This window comes from Pteropus vampyrus, unplaced genomic scaffold (assembly GCF_000151845.1).
Source record: "Pteropus vampyrus isolate Shadow unplaced genomic scaffold, Pvam_2.0 Scaffold193, whole genome shotgun sequence".
NCBI classification, from domain to species: Eukaryota; Metazoa; Chordata; class Mammalia; order Chiroptera; family Pteropodidae; genus Pteropus; species Pteropus vampyrus.
Genome location: NW_011888974.1, coordinates 3,288,055 through 3,307,504, shown reverse-complemented (window position 1 = coordinate 3,307,504; position 19,450 = coordinate 3,288,055). Strand labels below are relative to the sequence as shown.

The window sequence follows — 19,450 nt, the reverse complement described above, 5'->3', positions numbered from 1 at the left end:
GCAGATGAATCCTTCAGTCACATGGCTGTCTTATCTCTGTGTGTCTTCAACACTGTCTTCTCTCTGTGTCCAAACTTCCTCTTTTTCTAAGGACATCATCATACTGGATTAGAGCCCACCCTAATGACCTCACTTTCACTCTGTAAAAACCTATCTCCAAATAAGGTCACATTCCAAGGTCCTGGGGGGTTAGGATTTTGGTATATCTTCTTGGGGGGGACACAATTCAACTCATAATAATCACACAAAATCAAAAGTTTAGATAGCATAATTGGTTGTCAAAGGTGTGGAAAACAGGCACTGCCACAGAGAGATGCAGGGAATACAGGTGGTACAATTCTACAAAGCCATTTAAAAAGAAGTAATACAATGTCAAGCGCTTCTGCTCTTTCACCTGGCAATTTCCCTGTTTAGGGATTTACTCCATGAATATACTAACACACCTGTACAAAGTCGCATGTTTAAGGATATCCATATTCACTTGACAGGACCTGCCTTTTAGTTTTCTATTGCTACCGTGACAAAGCACCACAAACTTATTCACTTAAAACAATACCTTTTGATTATTTCACAGTTTCATGGGCCAGAATTCGGGATGCAGGTGTGGTTCAGCTGGGTTTTCTGCTTAGGATCTCAGCAGGCAGAAATCAAGGGGTCGGCAGACCTTTCTTGTTATCTGGGAGCTCTGTAGAGGAATCCATTTCCAAACTCATTCCAGTTGTTGGCAGAATCTAGTTTGCCATGAGGTCCCCTCCATCTGCAAAGCCAGCAATGGCATGTCCTAATGCTTTAGATTTCTCTGATTTCACTTCTGCTCCTGCCTTCTGCTTTTAAGAGCTCATGTGATAACCTTGGGCCTGCCTTGATAATCCAGGATAATCTTCTCATTTTGACTGATTAGTAACATTAATTATGCCTACAAAGTCCCTTTTGCCATATAACATATTCTTGGAAGTAATACCAAGGAGTGGAGATCATGGGGGGCCAAAATTCTGCTTAGTAAGTTAGTAAGATAGCAAAATAGGTAGTTCAAGTTTTGTACAGTGTGTATGAGTCAATTATTCCAAAATCAAACCCTCGTCTTCTTCTGTCTTCTTTTTCTTCCTCACCTCCTCCTCCTCCTCTTTTTTTAAAAAATAATTTCTTAGGTCAGTCCTAAGAAATCTCAGGCTAGGGCTGTATTTCCCATTACTGAAGCATGATCTTTCTGAATATTCCACCCAATGCCCTGTGGATTATGAGTGTTTTCCAGCTTGGCTAGTGAGAACAGCACTTTCCCCATCCTTACATGAGAGCTGGATTCCGCTCTTTCTAATCTTTCCCAGTGGTATTTCCCTGATCTTGGGTAGTGTCTTCATAAGCAAGCTCTTATGAGTACAGTGCTAAATACTCAAGAAGGACCCTTTGTGAATCTCCTCTCTGTGTAGCTCTTTCTACTCCAGTAATTCTGTTCTATGAACTCAAGCTTCCTGGCCTCCTAAGACTCTCATCTGCATCTCCTTAACTCAGGAAATCTGCTGGGCTTCACCTGAGTTCTCCCTGCCTGCACTGCCACCTGGAATCTCTTCTTAAGCCAGTAAGCTAGGGCAATTGCAGGGCTCTCCTCATTTGTCTCCTGTCTCTCAGGAACCACTGCCCTTTGTTGCCTGATATCCAGTGTATTGAAAATTATTGTTTCATATCTTTTGTATAGTTATATGGTTATTTGGAGACCGGGTGTTGTTTCAGGTAGGAGGGTAAATTCAATCTCCATTATTCCATCTTGGCCAGAAATGAAGTCCAATAGCTTTGATGAGGGTCTTTATTAGTGTTTGATTTATTTTACATACTTGGTTCATTAAATCCCTTTAAGCATTTTAAGTTGCTTAATGTTTTTAGTTCCTGAGGCTTCACTATTCCCTTTGGCCTCCTCACCATCAGCATCCATGGCAGAGCAATCAGGATCATGAGGGAAGTTTATGGGTCAGGCCTAGAAGTAGCATCCATCAACTGTATTCTCTCTCCATTGGGAAGGACTTAGTCACATTATATACACATTCACTTTCTGGAAATCTGACTCCAGAGTTGGGCAGAAGCTCCCTGTCCTACACATGCAGAACCTGACATTGACTTGACCTCCCCAAAAGACCTGAGAGGTCTCATCCCACACCTTAATCTTCTTGTTACACCTCTATGTGAACTAGGTCCTGATGACTGATTTCTAGACTGTGAAACAAGAAAGATAGTTGAAGTACCAGGAACCATTCCAGGGAGGGTGGGGAAATCACAGAGGTTTTGAAAGAATGAAGGATGGCCAGTGTGGAAAGGAGTGTTGGAGCTCCAAGAGACTAAAATCCTTTTCTCTCTATGACAGTAACTATAGATATTATTGCATCATCAATAAATTCTGGTTACAGTATCAAAACTGTGAAAATTAATAGAGGGGCAAGTTCGTCTTCCACACCTGTGACCAATCTGACACCAGCACATGTATCTTCAAGAACTCCTAGTGATAGCACTACCTCTGTGACAGTATCTCCAGGCCTAGTACTTCTTCCACAACTTTTAGTGACAACACCACAACTGTGAAAAGTACTGCAGAGGCAAGTGCATCTTCAGTAACTCCTAGTGACAAAATCTCTTTTATTACAGCTTCTATGGAAGGCACTGCATCCTCAAAAATGTCTCATGAAAGCAACACCTCTGTGATATCTACAACAGAGCCTACTTCTTTTTCAACACTATATCTGGACACCAGTTCTCTGTCAGACTATGCAGAGATTAGTGTATTTTCTACACCTTCTACAGACAGTGCTACACCTGGAACACAATCTACTGGAGGTAAGGTATCTTCAGCAATTCCAACTGACAGCATCACCTCTATGGCATGGTCAACAGGGATTAGCGGATCTTCAACAACTCCTAGTGACAACACCTCTTCTTTTACCCCTTCTACAGAAGGTAGCACATCTTCCAAAATATCTAGTGAATCTATCCACCCTGTGACTGCCACAACAGAGGCTACTTCATCTTCCACAATACCTTCTGAGGGCACCACTGCTCTGACTACCTCTACAGAGGCTGCTGTATCTTCAAAATCTCCTACAGCCAGTGTCACACCTGTCACAGTATCTTCCGAGGCTGGTGTAACTTCAACAACATCCACTGACGGCCCCACCTCTGTGACCTGGTCGACAGGGACTAGTGCATCTTCAACAACTCCTAGTGACAGTACAACTGCGGTGCCAGTATCCACACTACCTGCAGTATCTTCAACAACTCCTAGTGACAGCATTACCTCTGTGACAGTATCTGCAGGGACTAGTGCATCTTCAACAACTCCTAGTGACAGTACAACTGCGGTGCCAGTATCCACACTTCCTGGGGTATCTTCAACAACTCCTAGTGACAGTACAACTGCTGTGCCAGTATCCACACTTCCTGGAGTATCGTCAACAACTCCTAGTGACAGCATTACCTCTGTGACAGTATCTGCAGGGAGTAGTGCATCTTCAACAACTTCTAGTGATAGCACAACTGCTGTGACAGTATCTGTTGAGCCTGGTGTATCTTCAACAACTCCTAGTGACACCAGAACTTCTGTGATAACTCTTACAGAGGCTAGTGGATCTTCAACTACTCTTGGTGATAGCTCCTCCTCTGTGACAATCCCTACAGAGGTTAGTTCATCTTCAACAAGTCCCACTCACACCAGCGTGCCTTTGACCACCTCTGTTGAAGCTAACTCTTATCTTACGACTATGGAAGGTACCACCATATCTGTCTCAATTCCTACAGGAGGCAGTTCTGGAACAACTATTTCTGAAAATACCACGCCTGTGTCTGTTCCTCCTACATCTGACACTCCCTCAATAACTTCCCCCGGCTTTATTCCTGTGACAATTTTCACTGAATCAAATACACCCACAACAACTATAAGTGGTGCCACCACATCTGTTTCAACTCCTATGGAGGTCAGCACGACTACAACTATTGCTGACACCCCCACAACTGTCACCATGTCTGCTGTACCCAGCACATCTGCCACAGCTCTTAGTGATTCCACCACTTCTGCCTCAATTCCTATTCAGCCCAGTACACCTGCCACATCTCCTTTTGCCACCACCTCTCCTGTGACCAGTCCCTCAGAAGCCAGCACATTTTCAACGATTGCTTCTGACACTACTTTACCTATATCTACTCCTGGCCACTCCAGTCCTGCAACAACTTCTTCTTCCTCCACTTCTGTGACCTCTAAGGTTGTCACCACCACAACTCTCTCCACCTCAACAGCTGGAGTGAAACCTAGCACGCAAAGTGCTACCTCCATCACAGTCTCCACTAGCTTGTCTACTGTTACAACGAAGAGCACCTCTACCCCAACTCTTAGTGCTTCACCAACCACACCAGGTGAGTAATTCCTTGAATTCACCCTTTTTGAAACTCTTTTTTGAAACATTTCTTTTCAATTTCCCCACTTTGTGGTTTTCTTCTTAAATGTTTACTCATTATTCACTTCTTTTGCTCTCACTTATTTTCCATTAGGTAAAAGCCTCTGTAGTCTTATCACTCTATCACTTGCTTCACTGCATGTCTTGCTGTTTCTTGCAGTAAATCCTACTCTTTTATACAACACAATTTACCTCTGTTTGCCTGGACACCTTTAATCCCCAGTAAAGTGTTTGCACATCCGTTTCTTCCCTTTTGTATTCTGCTAGTGTCTACCCCATTGCATTTTATATACTCTAATCTCATTAACTTTGTATCTTTCACTTGCATTTTTATATCTTTTTAGAGAGGTTTCCCTCGTTGATTTTGCACATGCTTAAGTGTAAAGTTTTGTTTTGTTTTGTTTTGTTTTGTTTTCAGGAGGGTATTGCCAATAGAAGCCACATATTCCCTTGGCAACTGTCATTTTTATTTTGTTTTACTTTATTCTCTGCACATCCACTATAGAAGCAAAAGGAAATTCACTTTTATCGACTCTGAACTCCACCTCCACGTCCTTGAAGGTTTCCGTCTCTTCTCTGATTCTAGAATTTCACTCAGCTTTCTTCACTGTGGTTAGAATGGTACCTGCCCCACTCCATACCTACTATTATAATATACTGTTACTATATTACATATAATATAGGGTCTGTATTTTATGATATATCATTATACCTGTCAGTATTATTCTCAAATTGAGAAAGGATATTTGGCATGCATTTAAAAAAGTACAACAGGTTCTGGAATAATATTTTGTTAAACATCATTTCATTATAATGTTGATGAATTGCTATAGAAACTTAACTCTTGTTTACATCAATCAGCTTATAGTAAAGTTGGCTTCATTATACATCATTTTGCTTAAAGTCATAGAACCTATTGACGATGTTAAGTGAGGACTTACTGTATACTAGCTAAAATACTTGGAAACTTCCCTGATTTAAAAGAACTATAGATATGCTCACAGACATATGACCTGTGTCCACCTAGGGCATTGCCAGATCCTGTCTTGAATTGAAAGATGAAAGGCAGTTCTTCAGTTTTTGGCTGCTACATTTTCTTAAAGCTTTGTGAATTCTTCTTCTGTTGAGTTCTGCTTTGCCTGGCCTTTCTATTATGTGGCTTTGTTCTCTAGTTTCTCTCCAATGTGTTTTTGTCTTGGTAAGTTCTCTCTGGTTCTCAGGCAGAGAGCTGAGCATCTTCAGAAGGGAGGTCTGGACTTTGTGTTCCCAGGAAGCCTCACAGGGTGTCTTACTGCAAATGTCAGGTGGCTACATGACTGCTGAGCCCACAGATGGTGTTGGTCACCTCCTTGAAAGAAGATGGTCCCCCTTCTATCTTCCTGTTATCCCTGGAGGTTGGCCTTCCCTTTAGACTATTGGGCAATAGGTGAACACACCTCAGAAGCTGCTTTTGCTGTTGCTCGGAAGCCTGGACTTGGGCACTTAGATCAGGTTTGAACATTCTTCAGTAATATGACAGAGAGAGAGAGAAAGAGAGAGAGAGAGAGAGAGAGATTTATGGGTCTCCAGTGTGCCCAGAACTCTTGTGTCATCCTTTCATTCTTCCCAAATGTCTTGGACAAAAGGCCTGTAAACAGAGACTGTGTGATGTGACTGTCATGGCCATGGCCCCTACTCTCTGAGTCTAGGGGGTTAGACCAGAGGCAGAGGTGGGACAGGTCTTTGTAGTGTATATGCACACCTCATGGGTCTCCCTAGATGAATCACACCTCGAATACTGGTTTGCACAGGCACAGCTCTTTTCACGAAAAGCCAAAGAGAATGGAGCTTTTGATTTTCCAAACAGGCTGGCATAGATATCCAAGAGTTGTCTATAACCACTTCTTATCTATTTAAACTAAGTCTACATGCATCCCTCAAACTCCTTGTCCCAGCAAATAAAAAAGGAATCATGAGCAGTCACAATGGCAACAATTTCCAGGACAAGCTCTTCTGACGCAGGCTTTGAAGGAACAATTAAATGCTTATTCTCAAGTTTGGCGGATGCCAGATTGTTCAAGTCCCCCTGAGTTCTCTGTCTCTGTCTCCCTTTTTCTCATCATCAGCCCTAACAGTGTTGCCCCAACCTCTCACAACACCAAGTTTCTCTTTCCTTGCTTTTTGGGGCTAAAGTAAATCATGCTGGAAATAGAACCCACAGCCGGGTCAAGTCTGCTTCCACATGGAAACTTGGTCAAGTCTTTTAGCCTCTCTCCACCTCATTTCTCCCATCTGTAAAGTAGGGATAATACCAATTGTCCTGCTCACCCCAAGGTCTCATGAGAATATAAAATTAGACTATGTCTGTGAAAATGTTGCAAACTATAAAGTGCTGTGCAAATACATGTGGTTGAGTGGGGCCTTGTCTCTTTCAGTGACCTGCGTCAATGAAGGGAAATGGAATGGAAAAACCTGTGAATGCCTCCCTGGCTTTGGAGGAGATCGGTGCCAGGACAAGGTCCCAGTCTGCCAGAACGGAGGCTCCTGGGATGGGATCAAGTGTGTGTGCACCAACCTCTACCAGGGGCTGAATTGCGAGGAAGTGGTTTCGAGCATTGAGCTGAGTAAGTAAGACTGCATGGCCCTCCCTTCCCAACACCTGGGCCCAGCCTCCATGCTGGGCACCCATTCCTGCTCCTTCTTGGCTAGGAATATGAGCTCTTCCAGGGGCAACCATTTTACCTAGTGGTAAGAAAATTAAAACATTAAAAATGAATAAATCAAGAAGATATAGTTTTGGAACAAAACACAAATTTGGAATAGAATTTTACCATAATATACAGTTAAAATACATGATTATATGATGGAGCAGAATACAAAAAGTATATAGAGTTCCCTAACAGAGTATAAGATTTGAGGTCCCTTGGGCTCCATCCCAAAGCCATGAGGAATGCAATGTATCCACATCTCTCCAGAGGTACTCTGGTGAGACTTGAGTGGAGGTTGGGGGTGGGGGGACCCAGGCCACTCCCCTGCCCAGCCCAGGACATCATTGCTGGAGGTGTTGGTCTCCTTGGTATGAGTTCTGGGGATGCTGCCTTCAGTAAGTGGTGCTGTTGTCTGAACCCCTCAGATCCGCCGGAGACTGTTTCTGCCCAGGTGGAACTGACTGTGACAGTGACCAGTGAGAATTTCACCAAAGAGCTTCAGAACTGGTCTTCTCCACAGTTCCGGAAGTTCAATGAGACATTCACAAAACAGGTAGCCCTGGAAGAGCAAGTCCCCATGGCCACTCAGTTCTTCCCAGGGAGTAGTCTCGAAGGGTTAAGAAAGCAGATGAGGACCATGTTAGAGGTGTGCGAATTTCTCAGCTCACCATTTCCTCAGGGCTTGCCAGGAAGAGAGGGGAAATATAAAACAGGGTTCCACCTGGAGGTTCCCGAGGGTCCCAGGGGTAGGGCTGCTCTCTGAGAAGGGACTACTCTGAACAGTGTGCCACCGTCAGCTGGGGATGAGGACTGGGCAATCCTGAAGATCCATCCTCTGCCCTCCTGAGATTCTACATAAAAGCTTGGTGGGCCCCCAGGTGAGGGTCTCTGGAATAACACAGTGGCCTCCTTACTTTTCAGATGGACATAGTTTATTCCGGAATCCCTGAGTATCAAGGGGTCAACATTACAAGACTGACGTGAGTATCCAGGACTCGTAAGAAGGAGGTCTTTGGAGTGGAAGCAATAGTTATAATTATGAAGACAATAGTAACTATGTCTCCTTGTATTAGTCTGCTAGGGCTGTCGTAACAAAATGTCCAGACAAGTCAGCTTAAACAACAGAAATTTATTTCTCTTAATTCTGGAGGCTACAAGATCAAGATTAAGGTGTCAGCAGGCTTGGTTTCTTCTGAGGTCTCCCTCCTTGGATTGCAGACAACCGCCTTCTTGCTGTGTCCTCACATGGCCTTTCCTCTGTGCATGTACATCCCTAGTGTGTCTTCTTGTGACAAAATTCCCTCTTCTTATAAGGACACAGGTCAGATTGGATTAGGGTCCTCCCTAATGACCTCATTTTAACTTAATCACCTTTGTAAAGACCCCATCCCCAAATACAGACCCATTCTGAGGTACTGAGGGGTTATGGCTTCAACATATGAATTTGGGGGAACACAGTTCAGCTCATTACACCCTCCAACAATTAGTTTCACATACATTTTCCAGCTGAAAGCTCATAACCACCCTACGGGTGAGGCCAGTAGGGCTATTCCCATCATGTAGGTGAAGAAACTTAGAGAGATGCAGTGAGCTGCCTGAGGGGTCATTTATAGAGTGCTAGAGCCAAGGCACCTACACACCAGAATACCTGGAGGCTACAGTTTGTATAGTAGACACCCCATTAGCCTTCATTGATGAAGCCGAATAACTTAGATTGCAAAGGAAAACCCCCAGGAGAAATGTGTCCAAGTCCACAACTGTCCTGTATTCACTTTTGCTCACCTAGGATAGAATTCTCCCCCCACAGAATCTTTACCGTTATCGACCCCAGCTTCATGAACTCCTTTGAATGGTGCTGGCCAATGGGGCTCACAAGGGTATCTCTGCCTCCCCTGGATCATGAAGAAGATACTCTTTCTTATGATTACAGAGTCACCAATGATAATTTTCAAAAGGAACTTATAATCAATAGGAAAAAAAATTGCACAAAAATTACAGAAAAAAAATCTTTACTAACCTTCATTTCTTTTCCTCCCTTATTTCTGTCTAATATGAAATCGCTTTCTCATAAGAAAAACCACCCCAGGTAAAACCATGTGGGGTTATTAACCCCGCTCTGAGGTGGTGGGGGGAGAGGTGCTGGGGCAGCCTCAGAGCAGGGCAGTGCATGTCTGCTCTTCAGCAGCTCAGCTTCCCTGGAAGACTACAGCATTTTTCTCCTTGACTTGAAAACTCTCCAGGACTGGCATGTGTTGACCCCATAGGGCTCTCTCTTTTGCTTCTGTGGTTTGGGGAGGCCTCTGCAGTGCCAGTCCTCAACCTTTTTCTCTACCTCTGCCTCTATTTCTCAGGCAAGAGAGGGAGATCGGTTTCTGTGGGTGAGGCACTGAGCCGGCACTGAGCGGGGTCTTTATGGTCCTGCCTGAAGATCTTGCCTGAAGGCATCCTGGGTTTTCATCTCCACCTCCTCCAGAACATAGGTGTAGAGTTGGGCTCTGAGGGCTCTGGAAAAGCACACGGCATGAAAGTGATTCTTGCTCAGAATGTCGGGGACTGGAAGCTAAGGAAAAAGAAAGAAGGCAAAGGGAATCTGTGAACATGTCTGAGGCTTCTTCTGACTCCTCAAAAGAAAGTAAGGAGAGATTTAGAGTAGAATTTTAGCCTTTTTGGTGTCAGGGACTCCTTTAAGAATTGACATAAATTTGTAAGAGTAGAAAAAATGTACATATGCACCTTAGAATTTTTGCATGTAGTCTTAAGAGGCTCACAGACCTCTTGCAGCCAACCGACCACGTAGCAATTCATGAATCCAGTCCCTGGTGCAACCTCCTCCCCCTAAAGACAACTTGCCAGCAGCTGCTCGGTCTCCTGCTTAAATACATCTAGTAACATCTTAAGAATGACCTCTTCCATGGTGCCATCCCTCTGTTCATCTTCGTCCCTGATCTTTCCCTCAGCCTTCCACTTTGTAGATCTTCTTAGGCGCAGGTGATATGAGTTCTATGGTGACATACCCAGCACCATGCCTAGAATGAAGCCTTTATCCAATAGACATTGGGTTTTCATTTTCAACCATCATCCCCTAGCTCTGCCTTCCCATGGGGGCAGAGAGGACAAAGCCTGCCTGGGGAAGGGTGAGCACCCATTACCACCTGGGAGGGTGTCCAAAGACATCTTTCCCCCTCTCCTCAGTTCTGGCAGTGTGGTGGTGGAGCATGATGTCATCCTGAAGGCTGCGTTCACCCCAGGATACAAGGAAGCTTTCAAGAAGGTCATTAAGGAGGTGGAGGAAAGAGTCATGACTGTAACCCAAGTCCAAATAATGAGAAATTATACTTGTAAAGGTAAATTCCTAGGCTTCTGGAGAAGGAGATGAGGGGACCTTCAAAGAATCTTTAAGCTTTGTCATGTCTGAGGTGCGGGGTGGGAGAGAAAAATAGATGGTGGGGGGTGGGGAGCAGAACACTGATAGCCCAGGAAGCAGTCCCAAAACCCAAAACTTGTCACTCTAATGGGCAGATGCCAAGATGCTCTGAAAGGAGGATGCAGAAGCAGATGTACTAAATCCTGAATCTGTAGGAAAATGAGGATGAGCCTGCTTATTACCAAATGTAGATGTTTCTCAGTACAAGGAGCAGTATGGGAATCTTGGCCAAGGCAGGTATAGGAGAAGAACACTTGGAGAGTCATGGTTTTGGAGAGCTGGATGGGAGACTGGCATTCCTATTTGCAGCGACTGGTTTCCACCACCCCACACACAGCCCCATGCCCTGCCCACACACACACCTGAGCCCCCTACTGAACAAGCTTGTCAGGGGCTTTACGTGTCTCCTTCACAGATTTACTATGCTTCAACACAACTGCCACCAAGGTGCAAAACATTTCGGTTACACAATATGACCCTGAAGGTAAGTGACCCAAGGTGTTCTGGGGAAGGGGGGCAGGTAAACAGTGCTCCCAGCCTCCTGATCATGGCAAGTCTCTGTGCTTCCTCAGAGGAATGCCGGGAGAAGGCTGGGAAAGACTTTGCTGAGTACTTCTTTGTGGAGTACAAGAACCAGACACCAAACTGCATCACCCGCTGCATGCCTGGATTCAATACCTCCATGAACTGCAACTTTGGGAAGTGCATACTGGAGCGCAGTGGCCCTCGATGCTAGTGAGTGTCCCACCACCCCACCCTAGCCCAGCTGCTCTCCTCTCTGCCCTTTGTGGGGACCTCATTTCCTTAAGACTTTACTAGAGGTCAAGATCACGGAGTGGGTCCTGAACTTTTCTGAATGCAGCCATCCACAAAGGACACGCGTGGCCAGAGCCCCAAGGCCAGATCCAGAATGGGCCGAGAATGGTTCAGTAGCTGCCCTCCTTTCCCTAGGGTTTGTGTCAAGCAAGGCTGAGAATAGTGTCAAGCTCTGAAGAAGCAGAAGGAAGGGCCTCAGCCTCAGGAATCTCTCAGTCAGACACGGTGGGCAGAGCCTTGCTTCCAGGGAGAGGCCAACGTCTCTTGCTTGTGAAATGCTGATAGAATGCCCACATGGGGAGAATAGAAAGCCTATAAAAGCCAAGTCATGGGAGTAGAAAAGCCAAAAAAAAAAAAAAAAGACATTACCCGTTGAAACTTAACCAAAAAGAGAATAGCTGGAACACCAGATATGAGGAAAGAAGGCACACATATGCAAAGGCCTGAGTAATTATCCTGGGAAGGCTTCCTGGAAAAGGAGTTTGTATGCTTTTGAGGGGAGGAAAGAAACAAGGTTCAGAAAGGGCATCTCTAGGGAGGAGAAGTTCCTTAAGAGGTAGGGTACATGCTCTGGGTCAGGCATGGGGAGTTGTTCTTACTGATAAAGAGGGAAGCTGAAAATGAAGATGGTTAATGTGTGGGTAAGAGTCTCTATTGGGTTCTCAAGTTCCTGGGTGCAGCCCAAGGAAGCTCCAGAGTTGGGCCAACTGTTCTAGGTCTTGGGTTCTGAAACCTAAAGCTGGGTATTGGGCCTATTTAAGACCTAAAGCTGGGTATTGGGCCTATTTAAGGCCCACCCATAGAAGCTAGACTTTGTCTCTGTTCATCCCCTCGAGGCTTCTTGCTCTGCACCCCAGCAATCTCTTCTTCACCTTCTTCTCATTAAGCACCCAGAGGGTCGGGGCCAGTTCTGAGGCTGGGGGACTGCAGACATTGGCTGGCCTTGACTCTAGATGGCTCCCTCTCCCCAACCACTCTTTTTCTCCATCTCAGCTGCCTGGCCACAGACACTGACTGGTACAGTGGGGAAAACTGTGAGTTCAGCACCAAGAAGAGCCTGGTTTATGGAATCCTGGGGACAGTGGGTGCAGTGATGCTGGTCGCCCTCATCACCCTCCTGGTGTTCGTGTTCCTCTCCAAGAGAGAGGTGAAAAGGTGAGCCACTGCCACCACCTCTTCCTTGCCTGATCTTTAATCATTCCATCCTTGTCTTTAATCATTCCACCCTCCGAGTAGACAGTAGGGGAGCTGAAAGCAGGGACAAAGTCAATTGCCAGGTCCTTGTATTCATTCTCCACACATAATGAGGTCTCTCTGCTGTTTCTATCAACAGGCAAAAGTCCAAAGTGACTCAGTTGTACAAGTGGCATGAAGAGAATGGTGGACCAGCCCCTGGGACCTTTCAAAACATTGGCTTTGACATCCGTGAAGGTATTAGAAATCCTCAGTGGACTTGAAATATTTCTAAGTGTGGAGACACACATAGGAGGCATATGGGAGGGGCTTGAAGAGGCAAAGAGGAAAAGCATTTTCATCTCCAAAATCTTTGGTTCCACATCTGCAACCACCACTGGCCCTGCAAGTCCCTGGATGGGGCACAAGCATGGGCACAGCATAACTAGACCATGGGGGGGGTGTCACCATTTATCTGATGATCATAGATTTCTCCAGAGCACAAAACTATGCTTATGTGGAAATGCGTAGGAGGGTATGAGCTCATTAACAGGTGGATCCACTTTATGGATCATAAAGTGATTAACTATAGATTGTGTTAGCTTAAATGTACATGTTAAAATGTCTAGAAATCAAATCATTAAATTCTAAAGAAGGAAAAAATGAAAGGAGAACATTCTTAAAAGTTGTCTTTAAATTCTAAAGAAGGGGAAATTGGAATGAGGAAAACATTTTAGTCAATCCACAAAAAGACAAGAAAGAGGAAACAAAAGAAGGAAAGAGCACAAAATAGCACACAATAAAATAGAAAATAATCCAACTATATCAATAACTACAATAAACATAAGTGGGATAAACACTCCAATTAGAAGAGTGGATTTTAAAAACTCTATTCATTGCGGATGAAAGGCACATAAAAAATAGAAGCAGAGAAAGGAGGAAAACAAAAGGATGAAAAAAGGCAAAAGAGAGAAATACTAATCAAAAAGCCATTGTTCTATGTATTACTTTGTGGGCAAATAAAACTTAAAGAATTAGTAGAGATAAAAATAATTGATATCTACTGGGAAATAGTTTAATTCATTAAGAATAGATAACAAGTGTAACTCGTGTGCCCTATTCAAAATATATAAAGCAAAAATTGACAAAACTATAAGAAAAAATTGATGAATCCACCAACATGGTAGAAATTTTTTTAAAAAACCTCTTTTAGTAATTGATTAATCAAGCAGGCAAAAAAAAAATCATCAAGGATATAGAACCTTCATACAAAATAAATAACAACCTTAACATAAAAATTGTCATAGACAGACTGCATTCAACAACTGGAGAATATACATTTATTACAAAAGCGTATGGGAAACTTACAAGAATTGCCAAACACAATAACAGAAAAAGTCTCAAAAAATTTTAAAAAATTTTAAATCAGACTATGTTATCTGACCACAATGCAAGTGAGTTAGAAAGCAATAACAAAAATATTTCTAGAAAACAGAAACAAAAATCTATGCCTCTGGAAAAATTTTTTAAGTTTGTAAATAACTCATGGACCAAATAAGAAATCGTAATGGAAGTTAGAAAATATTTGGATCTGAATGATAATAAGAATACTTGGTATCAAAATATGTGGGATGCATTACAGCTGTACTCAGAAGGAAACATAGATCCTTAAAACACTTGTATTGGTGAAAAAAAAATTGGAATTTGTTGGGCTAACTTGTCAACTTAGGAAGTTAGGAAAAGAACAACAAAATAACTTCAAAGAATGCAGATGTAAAAAATATGTTTAAGAAGATAAGAGCAGAAATCAACAAATTAGAAAGTAGAAATGCAATAAAAAGAGTCAAAAAATAAAAAGTTAGTTATTTGAAAATAATGAAATTGACTAATTTCTGCTTACAATCAATGAAAAGAAAAAGGTGAAGAAACAAACAGTATCAGGAATGAGTAAGGAAACATAACTATGATTGCAGCAGCTATTTAAAAGATGAGACTATTATGAACATCTTCCAACCAAAAAATCTATAAACTTAGGCGAAACTCTAAAAATCACAATAGTCTTAAAACTGTTTTTTTTTTTTAATGAATCAGGCTCATATGATTTTACAAGTGAATTCTACCAAATATTCACAGAGCAGAGACTGATACAAACTCATTCAGAAACTGGAAAAAAAGAGAAATTCTCTCCCATTCATGTTGTGAGCCCACCATAAATGTACAAAATCAGACAAAGATATTACAAGAAAGTAAATTTAAAGATAAACAAAAAATTAGCATGCCAAATCCAGCAGTTATAAAAATCACAATGTTGAATGTATTCTAGAAAACAGAGTTAGTGCAAGACTAGAAAATCTATTTGTAAATTCACCACATTAGCTGAATAAAAATAAAAATATGATCACCTCAATGGATGCAAAATAAAACATTTAATAAATATCCATAACTGCTCATCATACAAACTTATCCAACTAGGAATAGAATTTCCATTTCCTGGTAAAAGTATCCACACAAAAACCCAAAAACCATTCTTAGTGATAAAACATTAAAAGTCATTCAATTAAACCAGGGATTGGGAAACTTTTCTACAAAGGGTCTGATAGCATATATGGGCTCTGTGGGCTATATGCTCTCTGTCATGGCTACTCAACTTTTGCTGATGCAGCATGAAAACAGACATTGACAATATATAAATGAATGAATGAGTGTGGTTGTGTTCCAATAAAACTTTTTCAACCACTTTTTAAAAATCTTAGCTTGTGGGCCATATAAAAATATGTGGCAGGCTGGATTTGCCTCGCAGGCAGTAGTTTGCCAACCCCTGCATTGAACCAGGGCAAGTTACAGGTGCCTTCTATCATTAATTCTATTAATCATTGTCCTGGGTGTCCTAATCAGTATAATAAAAAAATAAAGTATTTAAAGATTGGAAAGAAAAACATAAAATCTGTCAACTGCTGATGATGTGATTGTCTTACATAAAACCCAAAATAATGTTAAATCACTAAAATTTATAGAATTTAGCAAAGTTGCCAGATATAAGATCAATTTTTACAGGGTCGATTGTATTTCTATGCACAGCAACAAATAGATAACTTGAAAATACCCTTCATACGGCACCTAGAAATATATCTAGCAAAGGATGTTTAAGATTTTTCAGTGGAAAATGATAAAACTTAATTTAAAAACATTATAGAAGTCCTACATGAAAGAAAAGCCATATCTTCATGAATTGGGAAAGTCAATATCTTAAAGCCATCAAAGGGTGCCCCAGTCCAGGCCAAATCTTAATGGACTTCATGAACTTGAGAAACTGCTTACAAAGAGCTTATGGTTTTTCTTTGTTGAATTTTTAAATGTGATCGTTCACATTTTCTGAGAAGCAATCAAATTATTTGCTTAGATCAGGTAATTTAGGTAGCCTCTCATGTTTGCAATAGTTTTCAGTTTCCTGGGAAGTGGGGATGCACCCCTCACCCTGCACTGGTTGGGATTAGAGGGAGAAATGAGAGCTTGTCTTTCTAGTCATCTGCTTCTGTGGGTTTTCTCTCTGTCTAGAACAAGAGGACCTCAAACAACTGGACTACATCTATAATAACTTCCAGCCCTCCCTGGACCACATAGACTCTAACACAAAGGTAAGAACAGCCTGCATGAGATGCTCACCTCCCCTTTCTCTGAGACCCCATCTCCCCTCTTACCATATTAGGATCTTCAGGAAAGCAAAATCATGTTTATGTTTTGTTAGTCCAGGTGATCATCCAGGCCTACACTACTGGGAAATAGATATAATTCAGGGTTGTAGCAGGTGGGGAAGAAGGAGAGATAAGCAGCAAGATGGGATCTACCTTTTCTAGACCTCTGAGGCTTCAGGCTCAGAGGTTTGCTTCTGCACTTTTAAGTATGTCTTTGGTGGCCAATTTATTTAGTTATTTTAATTTTCAAACACAGATACAAGTCAAAATGATAGTGCAGTAAATATCTATATACCTCACCTAGATCAACAATATTTAACATGTTGCCATATATATAATGTGTATACACATCAATTTTTACTGAACCATTTGGAAGTCAGTTTCAAACATTATGACATTCAATTGCTAAATACATCAGTACACGCCTCCAAATACTATTATTACACCCAATAACTTGATAATAATTTTACAATATCAACCAATATCCACTTTCCAATTAACTCAAGAACACCTCTTATTATTAGTTTCTTAAATGTGAATACTACAAATTTCACTCACTGACTTCTGGTGTATTTCTCTGGTCTTTTAACCTACAACTGGCTCCTATATTTAAAAAATATATTGGTTTTTGTAAGACTCTAAGATGGTTGCCTTAAAGGTTGTCTCACATTCTGGATTTGTCTAATTATTTCCTCATGGTGTGATTTAACTTGTCCCTCAATCATCTGTATTTTCTATACACTGCAGTTAGGTCTAGAGGTTTGATTATGCCCAGCTTAATCATTTTTGTTAAGTATAAACTATAGATAATGGTGTTGTATCACCTCAAGAGGTACATAATGTCGGGTTGTCCCACTATGATTGATACCAGGATAGGTCACTTTGGTAAGGGGTGACCACTCCTTGATTAACACTTTAACTTTATTTTAACAGGATAGATATTTGAGGGAAGAAGAAATACCCTCAAAGTGTTCATATCTCACAAGAAGTGTGGTTGGCTTCAGGCAACTATGTTCCCTGGAGAGAATCTTTTTGTAAAGATGAAATCCCTAACCAGGACCCCTTTCAACATACCTAACTCAGGGGTGGGATATGGTAGAGGGACACAGTTGATTTGTACTAGACTCCAAGTAATAGAATAAGTTCTAAGATGAGTGCTTCCCCTTTCCCAAGACTCTTACGCTTCCAAATTCCAGGTTCCTGATGGGCAACCCTCATCTGGTTTTGTCTCTTTTTCCAGATCAAAATTCAGAGGCCTCAGGTGTTGATGACATCTATTTAAGGCAAAGACAATTTCATATAGACCTGTAGAGTTTGGGAATGAGGAGATCTCAGTTCAGCTGAGCTTGGCAGAACATTTCCCCATTGAGAGCATTCCACAGCAACCTGATGAGAAATAAGGAGGAAGAGGAAGGAGACCACAGTTCTGAGAATCTCTGAGATGGAAATACCATGGGAGCTCTGACGGGCTTGTCATAATCTCAGCGTGTCCCTCCTGCTTTTTCTGGGGATGTTCGTGCTCTCTCGTGCCCAGCTTCAGCACCAAGGACAGCATCCTAATCAACGGGTTTGCGATGGTGATGGGTCCAACACTGGATTGCACTTACGTTATACAAAATGCTCTTGTAAGATTTATTGCATCCCTTCTTCATCAAAAACACGTTTTTTAATACACAGCATTTTAATTTGAGTATATAGAATTATGAATATTTTTAAAGTTATTTTTATCTACAGATTCTGTTTTTTTGTTAGTCAATATAATCATGTATTTCTAACAATTAAAAACAGCAAAAGCAATTTCATTAAATTTCTCATGGGTCACATACCATTCCCCAGTCAACACCCTATACGAGCTCCTGTTTCTTACCTGTTAGGTTTTCTCCTCCTCTCCTTCAGGATGTAGGGTCTGGTGAATTTGACCTCAAGATGACAAAAGAGAAATCTGCAGCCAGAAAGAGTGCCATCCTCTGATCTTCCTTGGCATCACTTGCTGGCCACTGAGGATGCCATGAGGCAGGACCCACACACAATTATTTACTCACATGACACAGGGACTCACTTCCTTCTGACAGAGAACCAAATTTTCCTTCTGGAAATGGGCTCCTGTTTCTTTCCATAGATCTGAAGTGATGGAGCCTCGGGTTCTATTTCCAGCTTTCCCATTAACTCCGTGGATTAAATTTGGGAAAATTATATTTGACCATTTGGACTCAGTCTTGCCTTCTGCTGAAAAAGGACTAGGTTGTTTTTAAAGTTCCTCTCTTCACTATCATTTTTTAACATTTTTAAGATGCTTTATTACTATTCCCGCCATGCAGCTGGAGATTCATTTTGTTCTGCAAGGTCTCATCCACAGGCCAACCTCTTAAACCTTAACCTAAGAAACAGCCTGGGCTCTGCTGCCCCCTAACGGACACTTAGAACATCTGCAGGCACCGTTCAGTTTCTCAGAGCCCTTCCCTCCTGGCCTTCTCTATTAGAGATCTTTAGCCTTCACTTGATTCATTCCATATTTGCCTTCAAAATCTCCAGTTCCTAAAACTGTGCTGTCTTAGTCTGATAAGTCTTCTATAACTGAATGCCATAGTCTGGGTGGCTTATAAACAACAGGCATTTCTCATAGTTCTGGAAGCTGGGAAGTCCAAGATCACAATGTTGACAGATTTGATAAGCCCTTGCTTCCTGGTTCACAGACAGCTATCTTTTTTTTTCTGTCCACACATGGTGAAAAGGGCAAGGGAACTCTCTTAGGTGTCTTTTATAAGGGCACTAATCTCATTCAGGAGGGCTGTGCCCTCATGACCTAATAACCTCCCCAAAGGCCCTTCCTACAAACACCATCACACTCAGAATTAGGTTTCAACATATGATTTTGACAGAACACAAACATTCAGTCTAAACATGGGCTGAATCCAGGCATCTTCACTTCAGAAGTGCTTCCCACAGGCTCAGGCATCAGTGGCCATGAGAGGGGCATTAAAAAGGGCTATAGAAGAGTGCCTCCATAGTATAGTGGTTAGCATGTCTGCTTTGCATGCAGAAGGTCCTGGGTTCGTGCCCCAGGTGGAGCCACGGACCATACCCTGGTTATGCCAGGCCCGGGGTACATGACCCAAGCCCGTGGGAGGGGACACCCACCTTCAGAGATCTAGTCCTTAAGGGGAAACAGCAACATCCATGGGACAGGGTTGGAAGTATGTGTGTTGGGGGGAGTAATTAAAGAGGGGA

General features: G+C 42.3%; 1 protein-coding gene across 1 annotated transcript; it reads left to right on the top strand.

The window, feature by feature from the left end:
• Positions 1-3,740: 3,740 nt before the first annotated feature.
• MUC17 (mucin 17, cell surface associated) lies at positions 3,741-17,504 on the top strand. Its single transcript, XM_011371685.1, has 11 exons — positions 3,741-3,747; positions 6,845-7,033; positions 7,543-7,670; positions 8,039-8,097; positions 10,310-10,461; positions 10,957-11,025; positions 11,114-11,276; positions 12,351-12,512; positions 12,691-12,782; positions 16,086-16,165; positions 17,463-17,504. Exons 1-11 carry the CDS (start codon positions 3,741-3,743, stop codon positions 17,502-17,504), a joined length of 1,143 nt encoding a protein of 380 aa, XP_011369987.1.
• Positions 17,505-19,450: the final 1,946 nt, after the last annotated feature.

Bases quoted from the DNA above. Each gene is read 5' to 3' on its own strand.
- MUC17 (XM_011371685.1), top strand. The intron at 7,034-7,542 runs GTAAGTAAGACT...TGAACCCCTCAG, and splicing joins GGTTTCGAGCATTGAGCTGA to ATCCGCCGGAGACTGTTTCT. The intron at 8,098-10,309 runs GTGAGTATCCAG...CCCTCTCCTCAG, and splicing joins GTCAACATTACAAGACTGAC to TTCTGGCAGTGTGGTGGTGG.